At 49.6% G+C, this 26,963-nt stretch overlaps 2 protein-coding genes across 3 annotated transcripts; one reads left to right on the top strand and one right to left on the bottom strand.

Annotated features, from left to right (window-relative positions):
* The first annotated feature begins 22,231 nt into the window (after nucleotides 1-22,231).
* On the top strand, nucleotides 22,232-23,388 carry C1QTNF4 (C1q and TNF related 4). The gene has a single exon (XM_045558064.1). It carries the CDS (start codon nucleotides 22,237-22,239, stop codon nucleotides 23,227-23,229), a length of 993 nt encoding a protein of 330 aa, XP_045414020.1. The 5' UTR covers nucleotides 22,232-22,236; the 3' UTR covers nucleotides 23,230-23,388.
* Nucleotides 23,389-23,870: 482 nt separating this feature from the next.
* FAM180B (family with sequence similarity 180 member B) lies at nucleotides 23,871-26,296 on the bottom strand. Of its 2 annotated transcripts, none has more exons than XM_045558062.1 (3): nucleotides 26,158-26,296; nucleotides 25,234-25,304; nucleotides 23,871-25,018 (listed from the first exon to the last, which is right to left on the bottom strand). In XM_045558062.1, exons 1-3 carry the CDS (start codon nucleotides 26,237-26,239, stop codon nucleotides 24,623-24,625), a joined length of 549 nt encoding a protein of 182 aa, XP_045414018.1. In that variant the 5' UTR covers nucleotides 26,240-26,296; the 3' UTR covers nucleotides 23,871-24,622. The 2 variants fall into 2 exon arrangements, with proteins under 2 accessions (XP_045414018.1, XP_045414019.1); XM_045558063.1 differs by lacking the exon at nucleotides 25,234-25,304 and adding an exon at nucleotides 25,554-25,555 and having other exon boundaries at nucleotides 23,871-25,051; nucleotides 26,158-26,272.
* Nucleotides 26,297-26,963: the final 667 nt, after the last annotated feature.

Here is a 26,963-nt window from a genome sequence, read left to right as displayed (position 1 = left end):
TTCAGTTTTTCATTTTTTTACCTTTTTGTTATTGTTGCGGAAGGTGAGTAGTTTGTTTTTCATTCCTGATGACAACCTTGGAAAATGTATTTGTAACTCCACATCTGGTAATGTGGGCTTAAGTCCAGAGTGGTCTTACGGTATTGACCACCTCACATGTCATACTGTCAGTTAGGCATATTAACAAACATTTATAGGAGGAAAAAAATCACTTTAGAAAGGAAATAAAATTCAATTCAAGCGTAAAGCTCCTATTTACTCAGGCCTTTTAAAAGCAGGTTAAAAAGCTCTAAAGTGAGAAAGCCTATGGTTTCACTTACTTAAAAAACCCACTGGGATGTTGCCAAATGAATAAGCACTTAATTTGCTGCTTCTGAGACTTCTCTGTCAAAGCAGCAGCACCTGTAATATTAGAATGAGCGTGCAGGGTTCTCCTCCCTCCGCCAGGGTTTGGGAATACAACCTGAAGCTCATGAGTAGCTTAGCTTGAACTGTCTTTGATGTCTCTTGTCTTAAAAAGTAATGTAAATTTTATATACTATTCAATATTATCTGCATTTGTTTTAATATAAAAATGTTTTGCATTGCCTACTTTTTTCTCCCAAAAAATCTTCAAGTAAAGATGATCTAGGAAAACATACCATGTTTATCCTGTGGCTTCTGTGCACACAATGCATGCCTGTTCCCAGTTGAGAAGCATGTCTGGCTGTGATTACCAGTCTACCACAAGAGGGCGCCAAGGCTTTGATTTTTGCCAGTGGAAGTTGGGCTGCTGAGAAATTTCACCAAGGCCTGGGATTGCTCAAAAGTACTAGTCCAGCCATTTCAGTCTTGCTGCATTATAGGTCCAGTAGAGGTCCTATACCTATAGTTCTCCATAAAATTTTATTATAAACTTCTAACATAAAAGTCTGAAGTTTATTCAGGGGCTAGTAAATGCAGGTAGGTACTCTTAACAAATTAACTACCATGTGAGCTGTATTTAACTCACGCTAATTTTGAGCCCAGGCTTCCTGAAGCAGCTGTGACTTACATGTCTCTTCACCTTGGGAGCTGCAAGATCTATTTTTCAAGTTGCACATAACTCATGCAGAGAGAACAATAAAAAATAACAAATTTTTCATTGAATTAGTAAGGATGTTTTTGTTTTCAAAGTTTTATTCTATTTTCGTAATAAAACACCATGGACCCAAGGAAAACATTTTCTTTTCTAGTGTGTCAGTGTGTTTAGAAACACATGCAAGAAATAGTGAACTCAGTGAATAATATAAACTTAGACACCAGCTATCCGGGAAGCCGCACCTGTGAAACTAGGAAAATGTTTTCTGCCTTGGTGGTACCAAGCTAAGTTTCAGGGAAATATTCCCCTAGGTAGTGTGATGACCATTGAAACCCTGATTAAGAAGAAAAAAATGTGGGGTTTCCCGGAACTTTTAGGGTGATTGTTAAAATGGGTAAAAAAAGCAACCTTAGGATGAAAGAAACTTTAAACATAAGTCCTATCCTCCCTCTTCTCACTTTTTCTAAGCATACCTTGGCTTTGCTGTAAATTCCTGTTCTACGAGTGTCCTCCTTTCCCTCTTCCCATTGAAATTTTTCCTATACCATGAGATTCAGTTCTATGTAGCACCATCTTTTTGTCAAGTCACTCAGTCCTCCCAGGCGGAGGAGGGCTTTGCCTTCGGTCTCCCCCTCCCTCATAGCATCTTAGTTATGATACAGACTCAACTGACAAACTGCATCCAACACCAAGGTCAAGTTTTACACAGCAGTGGCATTACCTCTCTCTGATATGAAAATCTGTGGAAAAAGAAAAGTGTGTGTGTGTGTGTGTGTGTGTGTGTGTGTGTGTGTGTGTAGATATGTTTTGTTTTTTTTTTTTTTTTTTTTTTTTTTGAGACAGAGTCTCACTCTATTGCCTGGGCTAGAGTGCCGTGGCGTCAGCCTACCTCACAGCAACCTCAAACTCCTGGGCTCAAGCGATCCTCCTGTCTCAGCTTCCCAAGTAGCTGGGACTACAAGCATGTGCCACCATGCCCGGCTAATTTTTTCTATATATTTTTTAGTTGTTCATATAATTGCTTTCTCTTTCTAGTAGAGACGGGGTCTCGCTCTTGCTCAGGCTGGTCTCGAACTCCTGACCTCGAGTGATCCTCCTGCCTCTGCCTCCCAGAGTGGTAGGATTATAGGCGTGAGCCATCACGCCCGGACTATATATTTAGTCTTTTAAAACAGGCCCAGTAGGGTGAGGCGGTGCCTCCAGTCTGTAATCCCAGCACTTTGGTAGGCCCAGACAGGAGGATGACTTGAAGCCAGGAGTTTCACACCAGCCTGGGCAACATAGTGAGACCTCTTCTCTATGAAAAAAATTTTTTTAATATCCAGGCATGGTGGCATGCACCTGTAGTCCCAGCTACAAGAGGCTGAAGCAGGAGGATCACTTGAGTCCAGGAGTTTGAGGCTGCAGTGAGCTATGATTGTACCACTGTGCTTCAGCCTAGGTGACAGAGCGAGACCCTGTCTTAAAAAATAATAAAAATCAGCTGGCCAAGTAGTAGTGAATGAAGGTGGTTGGCCAGGTGGCTCACGCCTGTAATCTTAACACTTTGGGAATCTGAGGTGAGAGAATCATTTGAGTCCCAGAGTCCAAGCCCAGCCTGAGCAACATAGCGAGACTCTGTCTCTACCCAAAAAAATTTTTTTAAAAAGCTAACTGGGTGTTGTGCTCACCTGTAGTTCCAGCTACTCGGGAGGCTGGACCAGAATTGTACCTACTCTGGCTTCCTATCCAGTCTGGGTCCCTGCCCTCCTGGCATCACAGAGACTGTTGAGAGAATCCTTTGGCTAGAAACAAAAGAGGAGGGCAAAATCAGAAACAGCAGAACCACCTTGCATTTCAGACTGCTCCCCTCCCGCTGGGATTCAGTGTCTCATGCCTTTTTTCCCCTTAAGGGGCCTGAGGCAGGAGCATCACTTGAGCCCAGAAGTTCAAGGCTTCAGTGAGCTATGATTGTGCCACTGCACTCCAGCCTGGGTGACAGTGAGACCCTCTTTATGGTGGTCAGTTTAAGGTACTGTAGCAAATGAGGCAGCAAGAAGCAGAGATGACTACTGTGCTTGTCGTGGAAGTCCAGCTTGCATAATGTGTGGTAGGGTAGGCATCCCCATTTTAGAAATGAGATTGAGATTAAGTAACTCAAAATCATATAGCCAATAAATTTCAGGGCTTAGATCAAAACCCAGGTCTGTCAAAGTCCAAGGTATTTTTATTGCTTCATGGAGGCTATAAAATACTAAGAAAAAAGTAGCCAATAAACCAAATGATATGTAATTCCTCCACCTGAGGAAAAGGGCCCTGCATTTGTAGTCAAAGCAGTGAACCAACGAACTAGGCTCCCAACAGAGTAGAATTGCCTTAAATCAGGAAAGATGTAGCTTGTGCCTCTGCAGAATGATGAATAGGTCAAGCAGCTGAAAATAGAAATGATCACCATTGCTTTCCTAGACTGTTATAATAGTTTATGTAGGGCTGGGCGCAGTGGCTCACGCCTGTAATCCTAGCACTCTGGGAGGCTAAGGTGAGAGGATTGCTTGAGCTCAGGAGTTCGAGACCAGCCTGAGCAAGAGCGAGACCCTGTCTCTACTTAAAATAGAAAGAAATTAGCGAAACAACTAAAAATAGAAAAAATAAGCTGGGCATGGTGGCGCGTGCCTGTAGTCCCAGCTACCTGGGAGGCTGAGGCAGGAGGATTGCTTGAGCCCAGGAGTTTGAGGTTGCTGTGAGCTAGGCTGACGCCACGGCACTGTAGCCCAGGCAACAGAGTAAGACTCTGTCTCAAAAAAAAAAAAAGTAGTTTATGTAGATGAAAAGCTAAGTTACCACCTGACAGATTTCTTCCTAGAGGGACCATTAATTCAATGTATTTGGACTCCTCATACATTTGGAGGGTAGCATTTCTTAAAAGTGGTCTATGTGTCAGCACCTCTAACTGGTTTGTCTAAAACATCCTTGCAGGGCTGAGTGCGGTGGCTCACGCCTGTAATCCTAGCACTCTGGGAGGCCGAGGCGGGTGGATCGCTTGAGCTCAGGAGTTCGAGACCAGCCTGAGCAAGAGCGAGACCCCGTCTCTGTTAAAAAATAGAAATTAGCTGGACAACTAAAAATACATAGAAAAAATTAGCCGGGCATGGTGGTGCATGCCTGTAGTCCCAGCTACTCAGGAGGCTGAGGCAGAAGGATCACTTGAGCCCAGGAGTTTGAGGTTGCTGTGAGCTAGGCTGATGCCACAGCACTCTAGCCCAGGAAACAGAGTGAGTCTCTGTCTCAACATAAATAAATAAATTAAATAAAACATTCTTGCAGATCGGATGGGTTTGCCTCCCAAAGTGCCCTGGTAGTTTCCATTTTGGCATTTTTTGCTTTTTAAATATAGGTGAAGATACATACATGTTTTATCTCCTTTTCAGAGATGTTAGGCTTACCTAAAGTCACATGTGATATCTCATTTTACTTTTTCCCGTTCTATTGTTCCCTCATCTTATTTTCTCTTTAGACTTGAAGAGAGTCAGAATCTTGACCTCTGACTTTTGTCCTGGAGGGAAAGTTGCAAGTGAGAGGTTCTCTTGCCATCAACCAAAATATACGAATGTCTTAGATGGAGACAGGGATTGATTTTCTAAAGCAAGTAGGAGTGTTTTCCTTCCAACCGACTTTGTCCATATGACAGCTTCGTCATCCATTTGCTGCCTAGAGAGATGTCGGGGAGGCCCCCAGCAGTGCTTGAGTTAATTCTCTCCACACACACCATTCTCGTCTGCCATCATCCCGTGGCCATGAGACGGAACTGAAAAGAGCTGGTTATGCCTTGGTCTCATGAGTGGATTCCTCTGCAGTCTGGGCACCAAATCTCTTGTCTGGGACCAATTAGGCAGATTTTGTATTAAAACCACAATTGTTCTGGAACCAACTTATTGCAACCTTGAAGGAGAATGTTTTCAAGTAGATTCTGAGCAGTACCACACACCAAAATATGGCTAGAGGATGGCACTTGAGAGCACAGAAGCAGAAGCAGAAGCAGAAGCGGGAGAGGAACAAAATCAGCATGACCTGGAGGTGCCCTTCAGGACTCACCAGCTTCCTGAGAGGCACCAAATACGGAAACCTTGCCTAAGGCTCCAAGGTGACACGTGGGTGAGAAAGTTTTGTAGCACCAACTCTGCCTTACTAAGGCAGCCAAAAGAATGGACCATTCCCTGGTAACGCCACATTTCCATGGAAAAGCTATTAGTTATAGCATTTATATCCAAGCAGAGTAGCATAAAGAGCCAGAGGTTAAATAAGGACAAGAACCGGAATTATACCTACTCTGGCTTTTTATCCAGTCTGGGGCCCTGCCCTCCTGGCATCACAAAGACTGGCAAGAGTGTCCTTTGGCTAGAAACAAAAAAGGAGGGTAAAAACAGAAACAGCAGAACCACCCCTCATTTCAGACTGCTCCCCTCCCGCAGACTTCAATATATCATGACTTTCTTCCCCCCAGGGGCCTGCATTGAGAGTTTATAAATGCAGCTGTCGTTAAGTGCGTAGCTTAGGCAAAGTCCTGTGCTAGGGGCAGTGGAGGAGGCAAAGGCCCGTAATAAATCTCCCTGTCCTCCGTGGCGCTTAGAGCTCACTGAGAGGGGGACAGAATGACAAGAACATAAGCTAGCAGTGTTCCAAGGATTAAGTGAAACCTTATGTAAGCGGCAAGGCCTGGTACACTGAAAGAGGGTGCTCACTGAAGCTCTTTTAAACACTGATGACTTGAACAAAGCTGTATCCGCCGTGAGAAGTCGGAAGCGAGCACCATGGGATCGACAGGGGTGAAAGGTCACATCAGGCTGGGAGACCAGAGCAGACGTAATGAAGGAGTGGCGTTAAGTTGGGTTTTGTCAGGATGGTGAGGATGCTGGAAGGCAGGATGGTGGAACGGGAGCAGTTTCTAGCTCTGTCACCAACTGCTAGACCTTGGGCAAGTTCCTTGGTCATTTTGAGCCTGAGGGTCCTCAGCTCTAAAATGAGAAGTTATACTTCTCTTACTGCAATATTAAGTTGAGTGCACTTGAGCTCTTACATCAGGGCACTAAAAAAACTAAAAGTTAGTGCAGTGCCTGACACAATAAATATTTGGTATGGGGTAGCTGTTTTTATTGTTAGAATTTGAAGAATTAGAAGGGGAGGGGATCCTTTACAAATACAGACAATGATATGGGCAAAGTAATGGAGTTGGTAAAGGCTAAAGCAGCTGACGGCCAGTGGAATTGCCCTAACCTTTCTTCAGAGCAGTATTTCTGCCATAAAGAACACCTAGAACAATGACTAGCACACAATAGATACTGAACAAATGTTTGTTGAGTGAATGTCCAACTGCCTCCTAGATGTATCCACCTGGATGTCCTTCAGGATCCTCCAGTTGAGTGACATCTCAACCACCCTTCCCAAGCCTGCAGTGGCACGTGCATTCTCAGGCTCTGTTAAACACAGCCTCATCACCCTATTTCCCGAGCTAGAAACTCCGGAGATGACTTTGAGTCTTCTCTACCCCTCCCTCTGCTTCTAAAAAGTCATTGCTAGATTCTCAGAAATGCCTTTTGGACTTGTCATCTTCCTTCCATCCCACCGCCTTGACGCATCATCTCTGCCCAGCTGCTGCCTCAGCCTCTATCTCATCTTCCTGCCACCAGCGTGGGGCAGCAGGCAGTAGATAAAAGCTGGGGCTTTGCCAGCTTTCACCAGCATATGCAGGATGAACACAACTCTCCTGCCTGCACGGGCTTCTGGCAAAGCATAAAATACTTCTCTCTGACCTAAGTTTCGTAGGGTTTCTTGACCTAGCATCCTTTAACCTTACACCCGAGCCCAAGCCAGACAGTCCCAGTCCTGCAGCCTCCCCTGCTCGGCACATTCCTGCTGCCTTAGCAGCTGCTATCTGTGTCTGTTATCTTCCACCGAAGCCTTGTGCGGGAGGAGCCGAGCTGAGAGACAGGGCTATTTATAAATAGGAAGTGGGTGTAAAGTTCTGCAGTCACAAATGTTTTAAACAAGGCTAATTCCATCTCTCCTCCATTTGAGCTTTGAAATTTCTGTCCACCCCCTCGTCTTCCATCTTTTCCCAAAGCCTGTAAGTTCCTGCCCTCTCTTTGGTCAAAGGCACAAGAAACCTGGATGCCATGGTGGCTAAGAGACGTGACATTGAATGAAGTGTGGGAATTACATGGATTCAGCATCTATAGATGACTGGACAGAATCAGAGCTCCTGAGATAATGTAAATGTTCCTACCACCTAATAATACAGTATTTATCGATGGCTCACTACGTGCCCTGCCCATATAGCCATTAACGCCAACCCATAAACAGCCATATAAGCTAATTATTGCCCCCCCCCCCCCCCGTTTTAGTGGTAGAAAAGTGAAGCTCAGAAGGCTGACTCATTTGCCTGAGACTGGTAAATGGCAAAGCCAGAATTCAGACCTGGGTCTGCAAGTCTGGTATTTCTGCTATGCCACACACATGTATCGAGTCTAAGTATTTTTCTGCATAATGACTGGAGAACAGATTGTAACAGGGAGTTAAATATGAAACTTAATGAGAGGAGGGAACTTGTGATTTTATTATAACAATGAAAGGGTCAACATTGTATGTTACAGTTGCGTACTCAGAAGCCCAACTAAACTGGCTTAATTAAGAAGAGGGATTTATTGGCTCAAGTAACATAAAGGCTAGTGATTAATCCAGTGGTTCATAAAAGGGCATCAGGACTCCCACTCTCCCCATCCCTTGGATCTGCCCTCCTCTGCCTGGTTTCCCTCTCAGACACACTCTCCACATGGCAATAAGATGCCAACCGGCTTCTTCAAGCTTGTAATTCCACAGAAAGAGCAAATATCTTTTCCAAAAGTTCCGGCAAAAATCCCCGGGAGAACTCTGGCTTGAAACACACACCCATCTGTAAAACATTTGGTGTGTCTGGGAGATGCTGGCCAGGCTTGAGTCATGGGCCCATCCTGAAAGGGTCGGGGACCAGGGTCAGCCCCAGTAGAAGCGTATATGTTGGACAGGACTGTTTTCTAACATGGAGGGGCATGGCTCATCAAAGGAAAACTCACCGGGCAAAAACGTACATTACACCCTGTCCAAAAGAAACTGAATAGAAAGGGAAAGAAAACAGTGCACCAAGAACATGTAACATGTGAGAATCCATGAACCTAACTAAGATGAGCACAGGAGTTGGTGTGTTTGGAACCTTATGTGCACAGGTATATACATATATTAGCTCAGTCACCCCTGAGCCAGATAATATCCCTTTTTTTCAGGTGAAAAAAATAGAAGCTCAGAGATTTAAACAACTTGCTAGTAGGTGGCAGAGGTAGAACTCAAACCTCGGTGTGTTTGACTCCAACTCCTGCAAGCTTTACAGCACAGCACACTGCCAGTCGGGAGCCAGACGCCAGAGTGAGAGTGATGGGAGAGGGCTTGGAAGCCTTGTCACGTGGGGGGACACTTCTGAGCGACGCTCTGAGGGCAGCATGCACTGGGCTGAGAGACCGTCCTGCCCTTTTGCAGCTACCAGCCGACCCCCCGATTAACTCTTCACACAGCATCCTCTCTCAGTGGGAGAAAAACTTGCTGGGAACTGCTCCTCCAGCTTTACTTCTGACCATGAGAAAGAATCGCCTGGTGCTGTCGGTGAGACAGGAGCCACAGGAGAAAGGTGGATTGAGAAGGAAGGGCATGTTGGACCTACAATGAATGGATAATTGAAGAGATAGTCCTAGAAAAAGGATTGGAAAAGTTATGACCCCAAATTCAGAGACAAGATGCGAATATGGCATGAGAGGGATAGGAAATTAGGGCATCCCGTTTGTGGAAAATCCCTGTGCACAAAAAGAGGGGGAGAGCTAAGGAAACCAGCGTGGCTCTGTAGAGAGCTTTCTGACATGCTCAAAATTTAAAAGGTAAGGTACAAGAGATGGAAGAGTGAAATTCTTGATAAATTGGGACTTCGAAAAGGTGCAGACAATAAAAGACATCGTTAGTTATGGGCAGAGGAAGATGAATAAAGGACAAGACAGGGTTCCACTGGGAGACAGAGGCATCAGGTTGGCAGCTCTCAGAGAAAGCAGAATGCTCAACCCTGAGTTTCTTCTTTCTCCCCTGAGGAAAAGTATTTCCAAACTGGGAAGGATAAAGCAAAACACAGTTTAGAGGAAACTGAAACCCCAAATAGCAAAAAAGATAAGAAAAGACCTAAGCACCTACCCATTCAAAATGAGTTGCAAATCCCAAGGTGTTGAAAAACTTATGCAAATACGATCTTGGGGCCCTTGCCAATGTGGCTGAGAAAGCCATGGCGAAAGGACAGGGGCACAATGGGGGACAGCTGCAAATGACCTGATGTACAGAAAAGAATAAAAAGTAGTCCTGGCATGGTGGCTCACACCTGTAATCCTAGCACTCTGGGGGGCCAAATCCGGAGGATCACTTGAGCTGGGGAGTTCCAGACCAGTCTGAGCAAGAGCAAGACCTTGCCTCTACAAAAAATAGAAAAATTAGCCAGGCGTAGTGGTGCACACCTGTAATCCCAGCTACTTGGGAGGCTGAAGCAGGAGGATCACTTGAGCCCAGGAGTTTGAGGTTGCTGTGAGCTATGATGACACCACTGCACTCTAGCCAGAGTGACAGAGTGAGACTGTATCTCAAAAACTAAAAGAATAAGTAAAAAGATTCTGGAAACGAGGTGGGCACATTTCAGGTGAATTCCCCCAAAATTTATTCTAGAATATAGTACTAAATTGTGCTTGAGAACACCTAGAAAAAGAATTGGTAACTTGTCAAAGAAGAAGATAGGGTGAAAATAATTTATTATTTGTTTGGAAGGCCAGTAGGAACATTTCTTGGATCATAGTGTTCCTTGTTTCCAGTTCGATATTGAATGCCTCACGATTGAGGAGACAGCTAGGAAAATAATGATCTCAGAGATTGCTCAGTAGGGTGGATTTATGTAATGACTAAGCCCCTTCACCCCAGTTGGTTATTTAATTGATGCAGCTCTGGGAGAAGACTCTAGTTGCATGCTACTAGACTGTTTGGTCGGCTCAGTAGTGATCAGTGTCCACCACACTCAACAAATTTGCAGACAGCACCACTATTGGAAGGAAAAGCTAATATTTGGATGTCAAAATCAAGAGTCTAAAATAACTTGAAACAGGCTGAAACCAGCAGGATGAAATATAAAAGAAATCAGTGGAAAGACCTACATTTAGAATTTTTTTTTCTAAAAAATCAGCTGCACAAGCACAGGATAAAGGAAGTCTGGCTTGCCAGTGGTGCATGAGAAAAAGACTGAAGGCTTTCAGCTGACCTCAGATTAAATAGAAACCAGTAAAAATGAAGCAGCTGTTTTAAAAGATAGTGGTTCTCCCCACCCATTTTTATTTTAGGGGAGAAACAGTGAAAAGTATGTCTCCCAAACCATTCCCCTTCCCAGGAGGCAACCGCTGTCAATCACTTCTAGTATTAATAGATCCTCTTTGAGGTGTTCTGTGCACATGTAAGCAAATGCATGCTTTTTCTTTTTTTACGTAAGTGGTAGCATATCATATACCTTGTTCTTTTTTCACTTAACTAAAAATATATCTTAGAGGTTATTTCATGTCAGTATACAAAATGATTCCTTGTTCTTTTACACAGGGTGCAATAGTATTCTATGGCATATTTCTATAATAACTTATTTAATTGGTCCTCTGTTGCTTAGATTGTTTCTAGTATTTTGCTATTACAAACAATGCTGCAGTGAATAACATGCCATTTGCTATTACAGTTTGCTATTACAAACCATACAAAAACAAATAATATATAATTTCAAATATGGGGGCAATGTATCTGAAGAACGTCTTTTTAAAGGACATGAGTTAAAGGACACACATAATTTTTAGTTTGGTAGATGTTGTTCAGTTGCCCAATTGTATCAATTTACCCTCCCACTAACAATGTATGCATGTCTGTTTCTCCACATCGTCACCAATAGAATGTGTTATCCAGTCTTGCTGATCATTGACAATTTGGGAAGTAAAAAAAATAATAGTGGCATCTTACTGTAATTTTCTTACTCTGATTACTTGTATTTTTTTATTAACTAGTTTATATCCTTTGCTCATTTTTCTACTGAGTTTCTTACTTAGAATGCTTTATATATTAAAGAAATTTCATCATTATGATATGAGTTACAAATATGTTTTTTAGTTTGTTTTTTGATTTTATTTCTGGCAATTTTGCCAGTACATATACTTTCTTTTTAAGCAGTAGCAAAATGTAGCCATCAATTTTTTTTATGATTTCTGAATTTTGTCATACTTTGAAGTCTTTCCTTACTCTGAAATTTTTTTTAAAGCACCAAATTTCTTTTAGTGCTTTTTTGGGTTTCATTTATACATTTAAATATTTGATCTATCCATCCAGAATTTTTGTGTAACGTGAGATGTATGGATCTGTTTTTTCCCAGATGGCTACTTAGTTGTTCCCATACAATTGACAGAGTCTCACTGTGTTGCCTGGGCTAGAGTGCCGTGGCGTCAGCCTAGCTCACAGCAACCTCAAACTCCTGGGCTTAAGCGATCCTCTTGCCTCAGCTTCCCGAGTAGCTGGGACTACAGACATGTGCCACCATGCCTGGCTACTTTTTTCTGTATATATTTTTAGTTGTCCAGCTAATTTCTTTCTTCCTTTTTTTTTTTTTTTTTTTTAGTGGAGATAGGGTCTTGCTCTTGCTCAGGCTGGTCTCAAACTCCTGAGCTCAAACAATCCTCCCGCCTTGGCCTCCCAGAGTGCCTAGGATTACAGGCATGAGTGAGCCACTGTGCCTGGCCCAGAGGCCACTCTTGAAGGAGGGGGACCTAAGACCAATGTCACAATGATTGAGGACACTACTGGCATTTAGTGGGCAGGGGTCAGGGATGCTAGATGTCCTATAATGTTTAGGATGTCAGTTAAATAAAGTATTAGCTTAAATGAAACAGAATGTCTCACAATTTTCATACAGGTGCGAAACCCAGAACCTAACACTATTTTAACATACAAAATTATTTATTTTGTTTATTTATTTATTTTTGAGACAGAGTCTCACTGTGTTGCCCTGGCCAGAGTGCCGTGCATCAGCCTAGCTCACAGCAACCTCAGACTCCTGGGTTCAAGCAATCCTACTGCCTCAGCCTCCCGAGTAGCTGGGACTACAGGCATGCGCCACCATGCCCGGCTAATTTTTTCTATATATATTTTTAGTTGCACATATAATGTCTTTCTATTTTTAGTAGAGACGGCATCTCGCTCTTGCTCAGGCTGGTCTCGAACTCCTGAGCTCAAACAGTCCACCCGCCTCGGCCTCCCAAATGCTAGGATTACAGGCGTGAGCCACCATGCCTGGCCCCCAAATAATTTTTTGTAAGGCTTTCATATACACTACATTTTTCAGGAATGTAATTTCCATATAAATTGAAGAAAATTTGTAATTTGTTTTATTTGGAACTTCACTGGGAGTCATTCACTGTTTTAGACATCGATGCCCCTGTTGGTATTGGAGTTCCTGGTAGCACATCCTTGTATCAGCCTGTGTCTGCAGCTGTTGTACTTGTGATTCTACATAGAAGCATATAAACACCCACCTTTTTATACATTTTTTTTTTTTTGAGACAGAGTCTCATTGTGTTGCCTGGGCTAGAGTGCCGTGGCGTCAGCCTAGCTCACAGCAACCTCAAACTCCTGGGCTCAAGTGATCCTCCTGCCTCAGCCTCCCGAGTAGCTGGGACTACAGGCATTCGCCACCATGCTCGGCTAACTTTTTCTATTTATTTTTAGTTGTCTGGTTAATTTCTTTCTATTTTTTAGTAGAGATGGGGTCTTGCTCTTGCTCAGGCTGATCTCGAACTCCTGACCGCGAGTGATCCTCCTGCCTCAGCCTCCCAGCGTCCTGGGATTACAGGCATTAGCCACCATGCCCAGCCAACACCCAGCTTTTATATTTTGTTATTTCTTCTAGTGTAGCAATGCCCAAGCATTTGCATATTGGAAAACAGATGATTTTGTTTAAATTACCTTCATTTTATTTCTCCTTTATATCACACTTGAAGCATTATATTGATTTTTTTTTAAGTTATGTGTCAGTGGATTCCATTGTCTATGAATCTCGTTTCCGTATAGGAAAGGAGGCATTACAAAATACTTGCTATGAAAAAAGGTAGGCCTCTTTTTTTTTTTTCACACAAACTCACAGTGATCCAAGAAGTTAGGTCTGACAGGATTGGCATCTCACTGGCTTCCGGAATAAAATCTAGATGGTGTAGCCTGGCACTTAAAATCCTTCAGGATCGGATTCAGCCATGTTTTTCTTGACCTCTCCCCTATCAACATCTCCAGATTTCATACTTCAGCCACACCAAAACTGTTATTCATTTTTCAAACACCCCAAGAGGTGGTAACAGTCGACATGTATTGAGTGCTTACAGCATGCCAGGCTCTGTGCTAACTGCTCTGTATCAAGTGTGTCTTTGATGCTTGCAACAATGAGGCATAGAGACTTTTATTATCCCCATTTTACAGCTGGGGAAACTGAGCTCATGCAATCAATGATGGAGCTGGGATTCAAACCAAAGCAGTCTGATGCCAGCCAGGGTCCCGAGCTGCCTCCCTAAGAGTGTTCCTTCGAGCTCCCTGGGCCCTCCTCCGGGAATGCTCTTCCCATCTGTTTTGTACTTGTCAAAGTCCAGTGCAGCCTTCACAACTTTACTTTGTTTGGTGTCACCTCTTTCATTAAGCCTCGCAGGATCCCTCCACTTAGAATTAATTTCTTTTCCTAGTGTTCCCATTGCACTTTATCTGTGGTTTTTATTTATGGCTACTCTTTTAAAATCTGAGGAGCAATGATGAATCACTGTGTGCCTTGCATGCCTGTCCCTGCCCCTTCCCTCCAGAGCTAGCGGCTGCTCAGCTGGGTTGCGGGTTACGCTTACATCCCAGGCTCTCTCTCCAGTCACTCGGGACTTTGCTGACCCACCGAGGCTGGCACTGCACTGGGGTGAACACAGGCAGAGCAATTCAAACCCCCGCAACCACCAGTCAGAATCAGAATGCAATGCCTCTGTCATCAAAGAGTGCGGGCACTCTTCATTGTCGGGAACAAGGATCAAAATGCCACAGGAGCCACAGGGATTCTCTCCCTTACCTACCTCGGCAGGCCATATCTTTCCTTTTTCTCTCCCTTTCTCTTTTCCAGGGACTGTCACTCCCTGAGGCTCCCAACAAGCCATGGAGACCTAATCACTGTCTCCTGCCAGGGCCAATACCACCAGTTTCAGCTCACAGAAGAGTGGGTCTCCTCCCAGCCTTCCCCAGTTGAAAAGCTTGACTTTTGCCCCCAAGGATGTACGGATTATGGTGTCAGCATGCAGCATCCCATGGCCAGACATACAGGATTTGGGTCTCCTGACAGTCTGGGGTTACTTGTGCCTCCAAGGTCTTCTGCTAACATGGGTCAAGGAGAACTTGCAACAACAGCTCTGGGAATGAGCCTGGGTGAGGGAAGAGACTTGGTGTCTGTCCTGCATCTTCATCAAGTCTTGATGAATTCTGGTTCCCTCAGTGTTCCAACTATCTATTGCTGTAATAAGCCAAAACTTACTGGTTTAAAACAACAATCATTTTTATTCCTTGTGGCTCTGGCAGTGCACTGGGTTCAGCTAGGCTATTCTTGTTAAGGGTCTCTCATACAGTAGCAATCAGGCAGTGGCTGGGCCTGGAGTCTTCTCGAAGGCTTCCTCACTCATGTTGCCAGCAGTTGATGTTGGGACCTCAGCTGGGGCCAGGGCCCGCTTCCTGCCTGTGCAGCTGCACAAGGCACTTCACTGAGAAGGGCCCTGTGCTTGGTTTGATGCTCTGTTGTCACCATCTAAATTCCTTTTTTGAACAATAGGCTCCACATTTTCATTTTGCACTGGACTCTGCAAATGATGTAGCTGGGCCTGACTGGGACTGTTGGCCACAGTATTTACACATGGCCTTTCCATGTGACCTGAGCTTCCTCACAGCATGATGGCTGGGCTTCAAGTGTGACAGTTTCAAAAGAGAGAGATCCAAGCAGAAGCAGCATCACTTTTTTTTTTTTTGAGACAGAATCTCACCCTGTTGCCCCAGCTAGAGTGCAGTGGCACCATCATAGCTCACTGCAACCTCAAACTCCTGGGCTCAAGTGCTCCTCCCACCTAAGCCTCCCAGAGTGCTGGGATTACAGGCGTGAGCCACTGGGCCCAGCCAGCATTACCTTTTATGATCTAACATAACTCCTCTTTTTCATGGGAAGTGGCAAGCTCACACTGTAAGAAGAGCAGGTGGGATGGAAGATACTGTCACAGCAGTCTTCGAAAAATGCAATCTGCCACATCAAGTCATGAGCAGGTCACCTCCCCATTCATCTGCAGAAGGAGCCTGGGGATTCAGTTCCGACTTTTATGAAGGATGGTCTTGGGACTTTTGAGCCCTGCTGGGAAAACGGCCAAGGGAGAGCTGGGAACTTGGGCCTCATGGCCACCCCCATCTTCCCGCTTCCAAAGGTCATGTACCATATGCTCAGAGGAATTAGAACCAGGGGCAATGGGGCAGGATTCCGACCCAGGAGCCCTAAACTTTGCCCCCCTCCAGGGAAGGCAGGGACTCAACTCCCTGACATCTGTTTCTCCTGCCAGCATCTCTGCTTGACTAACATTCCTCCTCTTTTATTTCTCCCTGGGGTGTGTTGTTGTCTTTCTCATTAACTTCCCCTCAACTCCCAGCAAGGTCCCTAGACTTTGAGCTCTGCTAATTCCCCTGTAATCCACTGGCAAAGCAGGAAGCTAATTAAATTGTGAGCTTGGGTGCTCACTCTCTCTGTCATTGTCTGACTCTCTCTCTCCTCAGTCCCTCTCCCATCTTGTCTCTTCCTTTCTTTTCCTTTTGTATTGCCCCTGCATAGTTTCAGATTCATCTAGACACTTCCAGTATTCTCTCGTCTATCTGCCTGCCTCTCCTCTCTTCTGTCTCCTTTCAGTCTGCAACCAGAGTAATCTTAACACACAGCCCTGAGCACGCCTTTTTTCCCCTCTGCTGCAAGATAAAAGCTCCTTAGCTTAAGCCCCACACACCTCACCTGCCACAACTTCCCTTGACAAACCCTTCCCTCCTCAACCTAGCCCTCCCCAAGCCTCCTCTCTGCCACCTCCACACCTTTGTTCACATTCTTACCTTTGGCTGGATCCCACCCCCCCCCACTCCACCGTCTAAGCCTCCATCTCACCATTATTTAGAAATAGCCTGCTTTGTGACTGTCTCCCTGATCCCCACCCCCAGCTGGAATTTCTTCCTCAAGCTCCCATAGCACTCAGTGGCTCTCTCCTGGTGCTGATCTCTCTCCAGGTTTCTTTATGTCCACATCCTGCCACCCCCCTAAATGATTAGTTCTTTGAGGGCAGGGTCAAGGTCTTGTTCATCTCAGTTTCCTACCTAGCACTGTGCCTTAGAATACTTCATTGTTGACTCTTGGCCGGAAGTGGTAACTGGAGCTTCAGCCTTCGAATCCACACTCCCAGAAGAGGGAAGAGAGGGCAAAACTGTGGGCCTCCCAGCTGAGATGGTCCCTTTAAAGCACTTTCTCTCCCAGTGACTTCTGCTTATATCTCATTGGCAATGTTAGCTGCAGGAGGAACTAGGTACATTGCCTCCTTTCAAAGTCAAGTGTCATCTCTTATTTTACAGATGAAAAAATAAGGCCCAGAGAGGATCAGAGGAAGGGAGACTGCAGAGCATGCATGGTGGTCAAGGACTAGACTTTGGAGCCAGACAGACCTGGGTTTGGATCCTACCCCTGCATCAACCTCTTTATCCTCATTTGTAAAATTGGGTTAATGATACCTACTTCAGGGGGTGTTAAGAAAATTAAAGAAGGTAATGGATGTGAAAAAGCACTTGACACAATACCAGGCACACAGTGTTGTTCAGTGTCTTAGTTTGGGTTCCCCCAAAAGCAGACTTTGAGACAAGGATTCCAGTGCAAGTAGTTTATTTGGGGGGTGATCCAAGAAGCAGGATGAGGGAGTGAGGAAGTGAGACAAGGAAGAGAGGAAGGAAAATAAAGTGTACGGGGGGTCTGAGTGGGTTTTCACCATGGAAAACGTATTCAATTCTGCCAGAGTCTGAGACTGGAACATGCCTTGGACTTGGGAATCAGAATTGTCCCATGGAAGGCCGGGGGCTGTGGCGCACGCCTGTGATGCCAGCTACTTGGGACGGTGAGATGGGAGGATCACTTGAGCCCAGGGGTTTGAGATTAGCCTGGGTGATATAGTGAGGCCCATTTCTAAGAAAAGAAAGAAGTATTGTCCCACTGAAGGACCAGAAAGCTGGGGCATGTATCTTCTAGCTCTGGACCCTCATTGGCTGAGATTTGCTCTGGGGGTGTTAACTCTCCAGCACTCTGGCCTGCCCCACACTCGCTTCCTCAGCTGAGTGGAGGGACACAGGAAGCGCAGGCCTGGTCAGGAACTGTCTGCAGGTGCCCTGAGGTAGGCCTGGGGGTGTGGGCGGAGCACTGACAGCATCTGCTACACTCGGTGAAAGGAACTTGCTATTCAAATTATTGTGGTTGCAGGGTGAGCAGAAACTACAACCTAGCTAGGGCTCTTTGCTGAACCCTGCTGCCACCTCCTAACTCCCATTCTGATGTACCCCTCACCCTCCACCCCACTCGGCCCTACCCACTGCCAAGTCACTTTCTCCCTGTCCCCTGAGGCAAATCCTGCTGTCATCTGCTCCAGCCACTTATCTCTACCCTGCCCCTGACTTCTCTGGTGAGAACTCCTTGTGGATCCAGGGAGAGTGTCAAATGGTGCCCAGCCTGAGCCAGACCCCAACTGGGATTTAATTATCTCACCTTTTCCTCTCCCCTCCAACCATTGGAATCACACCTTCGCACCTTCAGGAGGGCAGCCCCACTGTTCTGGTCCTGAAGGAGTGCAATGCATTAAAAATGCAGGGACTGCACAGCAGATCTGTGGCACAGAAAGGACTAGAGCCCAAGTCTCTGGAGTCAACCAGGGACAGGTGAGGGACACCCAACTCCTGGTGGCTGTGGCTGAGAGCAGGGCTCAGTCAGCATCTAGTGAGTGTGAGGCAGGTCATCACCTCCACAGTTGTCATGGGAGAGAACAGCAGCTCAGAGGAAGGGAGTCCTAGCTCCCCTGCCTGCCATCCTGGGATCCAAGCCAAGACTGGAGGCCATCGGAAGGGCCTCTGGCCAGTGTTAAGGTGGGAAGACGGCTGTTCCCAGCCCTGGTGCCCTGTTGGACTCCTGCTAGCCTGGCCCCGGCTAGGCAGGCCATCGTCAGTGTCCCTCTCCACACAGAGGTCTCTCTAGCCCTCCCGTTACCCTTCTCAACTCTCTCCCTTCCCGCAAGCACACGCTTTCCAGCAGAAAATTCAGTTCTGACCCTCTGTTGCCTGCACACTCGGTGTTCCTTCTTCCTTCCTAACGGACTATGGGCATTTTCTGATTTCCAGGAGAGGAGGAAAAACTAGGTCATTTTAAGCTCTTCCTTCACTGGCAACATTGACCCATTTATACTTCTCTTCCCTCAGACCCCCCTCCCCCAAGGCCATTCAGCCTGGACATCTGTCCCAGCCAAAATCTCACCTTCCACTGTCCTTGCAGCCCAAAGGCTAGTCCAGTCTCTGTGTCCTGCTCGGCTTCTCTCCCTAAACCAGGGAGGAAGTTGGTCTGTAGAGTGGCCCACCCCTAGGTTTGCCTCTGCCTCGGGCCTCAGTTTCCCCATCTGCTAACTTGGATTAGTGATACCTGCTCTGTAGACCAAGAGGACGAATATCTCTACGGAGGTAGGTCACGGACGGACAAGGAAGGGTCCAGCGCTCGGCGCAGGCTCCGTGCGGTGCCCCCGGCCCCGCCGCTCGGCTGCCCCTCCTCCGCGCGCCCCTCCCTCTGCCTGCTCCCCCCTCCCCTTTCCGCTTCGCCCCTGCCTCTCCTCCCGCCTCTGCGCCCGCTCTGCTCCCTCCTTAGCTGACCTTCGCTTCCCCTCACGCCCCGTCCCGGGCCCCCAGCGCCCTGCCCGCCGCCGCCTCGGAGCCTGGAGGAGCGGCCGGAGCCCCCGCCGCCCCCGCCAGGCCCGGCCCCGCCGCAGCGCGGGCGGTCAGTGCGCAGCCCCGGCGCCCGCGCGGAGCCCGCAGCCCAGAGCCGGCGGCCGGATCGCGGGCTCGAACCGAACCCGACCCGCCCGCCGCCCCCGCCAGGTGAGGACAGATCCGGGGAGGGGCGAGCTAAGCTTCCCCTTTTATTGGAAGCGGGGGCTAGGGAAGGCGCGGGGAAATTGGGTCTTTTTTCCTTGAGAGGAGGACCTGGGAGCCTTTTTATGAAAGAGGCTCAAGGGCTTTCACGCCGAAGGGATGGATGGAGGGAAGGTCTGGGTCGAGAGGGTTTGGGGTACCCCTGTCTTGGTGATGTTTTTCTTTTCATGAGAAAAGATTGATTGGCTTCTGTGAAAGTGGGATTTACCTTCTTGGGAGGATGAAGGGCTTTCAAGGTAGGTGAGGAAGGTGGTTCTGGCTGGGCTGGAGGGAGGGGTTACCTGGAGAGTGGCGGGGAGGGGGCTCTGAGGTCCCCTCAACCTGACATCGTTGCACCTCCCCGTTGGTTCGGGGCTTTGGGTCAGCCCAGTTTTTCTCTCTGAAGATGACTATTTTGAGCCCCACCTGGACAGAGCTAGGACAGCCATTACCATCCCTGGAGCTATGACGCCCACCTCCCACTTCTGACCTGCTCAGTCAAGGGGCTTGAGGGAAGGATGGGGACCCAGGGACCTGGGAAATGGGCACTGGAGGATGAAACGGAGGCTGGGTACCAGGCACACAGGAAGACCCCTTGGCACTGGTGGGGTGCACTAGACATCGCAGGGAGGTCGCTGGGGGTAGGGTGGGCAGGTGCTTCTGGGGCATGACCTGCTAGGAAAGTAGCAGGGTCAGGAAGAGTTGAGCTGTTCTCAATGCTCTCAGAAGACAAAACACGGGAGGGGTTTTTTGCATGCTTGCTTTTGTTTGGTTTTGCTTCCTTTCTCCTTTCCCCTGAGTCCCAAGGCTTATTCCCCTTGTCTCCTCTCCTATTTTTTGCAAAAGTGGAAACTGAGGCAGAGGACAAGTTAGCTGGAGATACCTGTGTCTGTGAGGGGAGGATGAAAGGGAGGCAGGCACATTGAATTTGGAGTAAAAAAAAAAAACCTCGGCTCAAGGCTTGCCTCATTGCTCTGTGAGTGACTTTGGGCCAAAATGCTTCCCCTTTAGGGGGCCTCAGCCTTCTCATCTATAAAATGGGAGAGGGCCCACCTATCTCACAGGTTTGCTGAGACCAGATGCATTGAAAAGAGCTTTGCAGAAGAGAATGCACCAGACACTTGTGAGGTGCAGTCTTCACCACCGTAGACCAGCTCCTTCCCGCCTCCTTGCCCTCACCAAGGGTAGCTAACCCATAGGGTGTCTTTGTGAGAATTAGAAAAAGTGCCTCTTCTGGAAGGAGACAGTGTTTGGCTGGGCTAGCCATTTGAAGTCTTTATTATGAGAATTATTAGAAGGCACACTTTACCCCAGGTGCCTCTCCAACAGCTGGACAAGTGGAATGTGGGCTAGATTCCAGCTCCCTCCTACCCTCAGGTGAGCACCCTTGTGCAGGACACCTCTGCACAGCTGTCAACCCTTCTCAGCAGGCCCCCAGTGTCTCTAAGAGACACAAAGCTACACACACTCCCAGGGTATTTTCTAAAGAAGCCCACATCCCAGGCTGCCTCCAGCTCATTTTTTCCTGCTTTGTCTCCACTTCAGGGCCTTTGGGTATCAAGCCCCAAAGCCTATGCCCTACTTGGGAGCAGGATGGAATCCCACCCTCAGAGAGTGACTCCTTTGAGTTAAGCAGTGCCTTCATCAAGCTCTCTGCAGTAGGAGTTACTGAGTCCCTAACCTCTCACCTGAAGAACTGCATCAGATTGCTTTTCTCAGGGCCAAGAACAGAAGCCTCTGCACACCTGTGTAGCACTGCCGTTTGCAAACTATGTGCACACCTGCCATCTCAGAGCATCCTCACAGCAAGCTTGTGAGGCAGGTCTCCTATCCATTTACATGGACCAAGCCATGCCCAGAGAAGTTAAGGATCTTGCCCAAGGTTTCATAGCGTGTAAGTGGGAGAGCCAGGACCCAAGCCCAGATCTAGCCATCTGCTCTCTCCACTTCACCACTATGGAGGAACAAAGTTGCTGACTTCACATCCTTGCCAAACCCCTGCTGGGATTGTTGCTCTCCCTTCTTATCTCCAGCAGCCCCTGGCTCTTTCCTTCCCCTCAGTAAGCAGCCCCCAAGCAGAGTGGAAGGAGGCACCTTCTCTTTTACTCTGATTTCATGGGGGAGGAAGCTACCATAAGGCCCAGCTAGCTGTTCTGGCCTCCCCAGTGCAGGAAGGGCCCTCAGTGCAGAGGCCCGAGGTCTAGTGTGAGAGCTGACCCCTGAGTGGGTCAGAGGCCAGGAAAAGGGTCAGGGGGAAGCTATTTCCTTTTCTGCCCTGTGTGAGGGGCAGGCCAAGGACCATAAAATAACCACAGGAAAATGCAGCCACCTGGAGGCTGAGAGAAACTCAGAGACCCCTGCACACCTGCTGTTACCAGGGCCCCTGGGGAGGGACAGGAGTGACCCTAGCAGACAGCCAGAGCATTTCTGCCGGTTTGTGTATATGCATGTGAGCTTGCACTTGAGAGAAGGGTTTCAGCGCGTGTGCACACGTTTGGAAAATCACAGCCTAATCCAATGGCTCCCAATGTGTGGTCCTCAGCCCAGCAACATCAGCATCACCGGGAATTTGTTAGAAATGTAAATTCTCAGGCCCTATCCCAGACCTACTGAATAAACTCTGGGGGTGGAGCCCAACTATGTGTTTAATATGCCCTCCCGGTGACACTGAGGCACGCTGGAGTTTGAGAAGCAGTGACCTAGTTCAAGTATGTAGGAAACCGAGACCTAGTCGTGGGTCAAGGGCAGGGCTGGGAAGAGAACCCAGGTTTCCCAGTCCCGAAGGGGTGGGCGCTTGGAGGCGGCCCCGGCCCAACGCTCCTCTCCTTCCGCTCCTCGTAGGCGCCATGCTGCCGCTTCTGCTGGGCCTGCTGGGCCCGGCGGCCTGCTGGGCGCTGGGCTCGGCCCCCGGCACCGGCGCCGGTTCTTCGGAGCTGCGCTCGGCCTTCTCGGCGGCGCGCACCACCCCCCTGGAGGGCACGTCGGAGATGGCGGTGACCTTCGACAAGGTGTACGTGAACATCGGGGACGACTTCGACGCGGCCACCGGCCAGTTCCGCTGCCGCGTGCCCGGCGCCTACTTCTTTTCCTTCACGGCTGGCAAGGCCCCGCACAAGAGCCTGTCGGTGATGCTGGTGCGCAACCGCGACGAGGTGCAGGCGCTGGCCTTCGACGAGCAGCGGCGGCCCGGCGCGCGCCGCGCGGCCAGCCAGAGCGCCATGCTGCAGCTCGACTACGGCGACACGGTGTGGCTGCGGCTGCACGGCGCCCCGCAGTACGCGCTCGGCGCGCCCGGCGCCACCTTCAGCGGCTACCTGGTGTACGCCGACGCCGACGCCGACGCGCCTGCGCGCGGGCCGCCCGCTCCCTCGGAGCCGCGCTCGGCCTTCTCGGCGGCGCGCACGCGCAGCCTGGTGGGCTCGGACGCCGGCCCCGGGCCGCGGCACCGGCCGCTCGCCTTCGACACGGAGCTCGTCAACATCGGCGGCGACTTCGACGCGGCGGCCGGGGTGTTCCGCTGCCGCCTGCCGGGCGCCTATTTCTTCTCCTTCACGCTGGGCAAGATGCCGCGCAAGACGCTGTCTGTGAAGCTGATGAAGAACCGCGACGAGGTGCAGGCCATGATTTACGACGACGGCGCGTCGCGGCGCCGCGAGATGCAGAGCCAGAGCGTGATGCTGCCGTTGCGGCGCGGCGACGCCGTGTGGCTGCTCAGCCACGACCACGACGGCTACGGCGCCTACAGCAACCACGGCAAGTACATCACCTTCTCTGGCTTCCTCGTGTACCCCGACCTCACGCCCGCTGGCCCCCCGGGCCTCAGGCCCCCGGAGCTCTGAGCCCTGGCCTGCAGAGGAGCCCAGGAGGGCCAGGGGACGTGGGGGGCTTGCATGCAGAGCGGGGACCGCCGCCCGATCGGCCCGCGGGCGCGAGCACGACTGCCTGCCTCCCCAGCGCGCTGGACTCTGCCAATAAAGTGGGCCTCCGTGGCGCTGTCAGCCCAGGGTCCTGCCTCTGTCTTGACTGCGACTCCTTTGCTCCGGGGCAGGGAAGGCACTGACTACTAAAGACCCTCGGCCCGAGATGGGGGTCGGAAGTCAGAGGGCATGATTGGGTCAGGCCCTGGGAGGGCGAGGAGATGAATTTGATCAAACCATATTCGCCTAGTCTGTTGTGGGCTTCCCCTTCATGGCCCTGTCCAGTCCATCCCTCTGTCTGACTCCTCCCCATTGACCTAGGACTTCATTCTTAGGCCCGGGCTAATTCCTTTCTGTAACAGCACGCTGCTACCCCACGGGCCATGGGATTCAAGGAAATGGCCTATTACTTTCTCCAGCAGAGCGTGGGAGTGGGATGACGAGTCGATACCTGGTTGCCCTGACCTCTGCCTTCCCAGGATGGGGAGAGTCATTTGCTAAGGACAGGGGTTAGACAACTTACTCTGACATAGAATGACACAGGCTCCAGGAGGCCAGAACAGAACATTTTATGGGAAGAACTCCAGAGAATCAGGGCTACACCTGCCCCAGCCCACCTCAGTTTCTTTCTTTCTCCACTGGTCTTCTCCCAGCCTCACTCTTTCCCATCTAAGGTGTTCATCTGAAGCTGTTGAAATGGACCAAGACAGTTTTTCCTCCCTCCTCCAAAAGAAGTAATGTTCCACCACCTGCTTCCCTCTACTTCTGCAACAGACAGAACTCACTAAGTCCAATCTGTTCTGCCAGCCCAGATGGGGAACTTGGAGGCTCAGAGACCCCAGAGCCTTGGTTGTGCTTAAAAGGATATCTAAATTAGGACTGAATGCTGAGCACTTACAGGGTTCCTGTAAATTGCACAGAACCTGTCACAGACTGCCAGGGTAGGAGTTGGAGGGTCTGACCTGGACTGACTTGGGGTCAGCTTCCCTTTCAGCATCTCTTAAACACATTTCTCAACCTTGACCCCTGACTACTGATCCCCCCTGCCCCCCCCACACACACACTCACACATTCTGCCTGCAAGCCTTGCCCTTAGCTCTGCACCTGCTCCCTGGGACCCGGAGCTTGGTCTCTTAGCATATCAAGGTCCAAGGAATAAGATGGCGGGGGCAGGGTATCCAGGGTGCCGGCCAGGCCCAGAGATCTAAACACAGTGAGAAGAACCAGGTGCCAGATGGACGCCCCTGCCCAGGATGGGTCTAGCTGGGAGAGATGGGGGAAATGGGAGGGAGGAATGGCAGGTAAAAGGGGAGGGTCAGGGTAAGGGGTCAAGGAGGGAGGCCCAGGGCCCCAGCAACGGAGGCTGCTCCTGGGGACAGAAACCCTTGCACAGGTCCCAGAGTGCTTCCTGTGCCAGGAGGGCGAAGACCTGGATCCAACGACCCCTCTCCTCAGCCTCGTTAGCCACGTGGAGCCGGTAGACGCAGGACAGCCCTGTGAGGAGCAGGTGTTCAAAGTCCCAAGGGCTAAGAGGAGGCCCCTTCCGCAGGTTCTGGAGCTGCTGTAGCCGCTGCTCAGCACCCTCCAAGTCACTAGGCACGTGGTGCTGCAGGAGGAGTCTGAGTCGGCGGCCTGGATGTGTGGACGCTAGTTCCTCATCTTGGATGTGCAGCTGCCCCATGACATCCAGCTCCAGCCCAGCCCAGAGCAACTGCAAGGGGAGCCATGTAAGGGGTGAGCTGGCCTGGGGAGCAGGGAAGGGAGCAAGAGTGGGCTGCAGTGGGGGGGCATAAGCAGGCAGTAGGACCCATGCTGGGTTCTCCCTCCCCCCAGCAAGCCCACCCTGAGACATCCCCCTTCCCAACCCTGAGCTTAGGGACCTCTGGAAATGCCCCCGCCCCCTTGTCCCAGGTTGGGAGGAAAGACCTCAAACATCACTTCCGGGGCCTCTGGCTCCTTCAGGCCACCTCCCACGCCGGCACTGTCCATGGGCTGCCCTGGGGCAGCAGAGAAGAGTCAGGCCCCTGCCATGCTCCACTCTGAACACCCCAGCCTCCCAGAAGTGCCCCTCAGCTGCCTGGTAGGGGTCCCTAGTGGTTCATCAATCTATAAAAGGGCAGGAGTGCCATCTCATGCCCCTTTCTCCCCTCCCCCACATGCACATTGGCATTCACCCTCCCAGGCATAGTTGTGATGTCAAAAGCATCATCCCAGGCCCAATTACCATCTCGGCAAATGCCCAGCACTCCTCCTTTAACTTGCACAATGCCCTTGGTAAAGAGCGCCAGGCCAACGAGTCACAAGACCCTTCCCCTCCCTCTTCCCCTCCCTATACTCATCTGGGGACAGCGTCACCTAAAACAGTGCCAGCGACCCTCCCCAAAGGATGAGGACCTCTTTGGGAAGAGCCTACCTATTCTTTCCCTGCTCCTCCTCAGTAGTAGATCCTGTAAAAGGCAGGAGGGCAGGGCCGGGCTCAGCAGGGTGTCTCTTGTACCTTCCTCCATCATATATCCTGGGGTATTGCCTAACCCTTGCAGTGATTGTCCCAAGCCCAGGGCAGGTCAAGAGACCTTGCTTTGGGCATCAGCTGGAATAAGCCCAGAGCCCAGCTCTAGTCAGGGCCAGCATTAAGGGCACCTAGGGCTATCTCTCTAGGAGTCACCTGGCTCTTTCCAGTTCTGGAGGTGAGGCTCACACCATTACCCACCATTGCACACATCAAGCTGGTACCTGTTATGCCCACAGTTCTTATGCCCGGCTACGCTCAGAGCAGACTAGCAGAGCAGACTATGCTGTCAGCTGGCAGCCTTCCTTGGCTCCTGTCCACCCACCCTGAAGCCCTGGTACCTGAATAGTGCTGGGTCGCAGTCACCCCATGGAGACAAATGGCTCCCGTGAGGCAGGCCAGGAACTGCAGTGTCGCAGCCATGCTCCACGTCTTCTGAGTCTCACTCTCCTCACAGCTCTCTGCTCTCTCAACTGCCTTCCACAACCCTCAGCTAGAACTTTCCACTGCAGGCTGTTCCCGAATTCCGTTACGCGTGTGAGTCTTCAATGCTGAACAGGGAGGGGCTGGCTATGGCCTTGGTCACTTCCCAGGACTCATTCCATCCCTCAGAAATGGGGAATCTTTGGTTGTTGGCAGGAACCTGGCTCCCTGCTTGTCGGGCCCTCAGCCTGTTCCTCCCCAGATGGGCGGGATGCTTAGTTAATAGGAAAAAGGTGTTTGGTAGCAAATAGCTCCAGCTTGGCCCTCTGAATGGGTAAGAAAGAGCCCAGGCAGTAAGTAACACTACCTTACCGTCTGTCCTCACCCTCAAAACATTCTGCAACTGAGGCCAGCCCCAAACACCCAGCCCAGCCTCCAGGGAGCCCTTCAGCTGCCAAGAGCATCAGCTGCAAATCCCTGTCTTTCAACTGCATGGTGGGCTGGGTGGCCAGCCCCTTGCACAGGAAAAGCCAAGTACTCCAATCTCAGGCACGCAGCCACAGGCTGAACCGACCCTAGACTGGCAGGGGTAGGGAGCATCGTCCCCTGGAAGACAGGCAAATCTGTAGATGCTGAATTTTTTGCCCCAGCCCTAGGACATCCTCTGTTTGCTAACATTTTCAGCTCAGGCCAGAAACTGGGAAAATTTCTTAAGCCCAAGAGT

This window comes from Lemur catta, chromosome 7 (genome assembly GCF_020740605.2).
Source record: "Lemur catta isolate mLemCat1 chromosome 7, mLemCat1.pri, whole genome shotgun sequence".
Classification (NCBI taxonomy): domain Eukaryota; kingdom Metazoa; phylum Chordata; class Mammalia; order Primates; family Lemuridae; genus Lemur; species Lemur catta.
This window is presented reverse-complemented; position numbering and strand designations above follow the sequence as displayed.

Bases quoted from the DNA above. Each gene is read 5' to 3' on its own strand.
- FAM180B (XM_045558062.1), bottom strand. From the start codon at position 26,239: ATGGCTGCGACACTGCAGTTCCTGGCCTGCCTCACGGGAGCCATTTGT. The intron at 25,305-26,157 runs GTACCAGGGCTT...CTGCTGCCCCAG, and splicing joins TGCGACCCAGCACTATTCAG to GGCAGCCCATGGACAGTGCC. The intron at 25,019-25,233 runs GTCTTTCCTCCC...CTCCCCTTGCAG, and splicing joins CCCCGGAAGTGATGTTTGAG to TTGCTCTGGGCTGGGCTGGA.
- C1QTNF4 (XM_045558064.1), top strand. From the start codon at position 22,237: ATGCTGCCGCTTCTGCTGGGCCTGCTGGGCCCGGCGGCCTGCTGGGCG.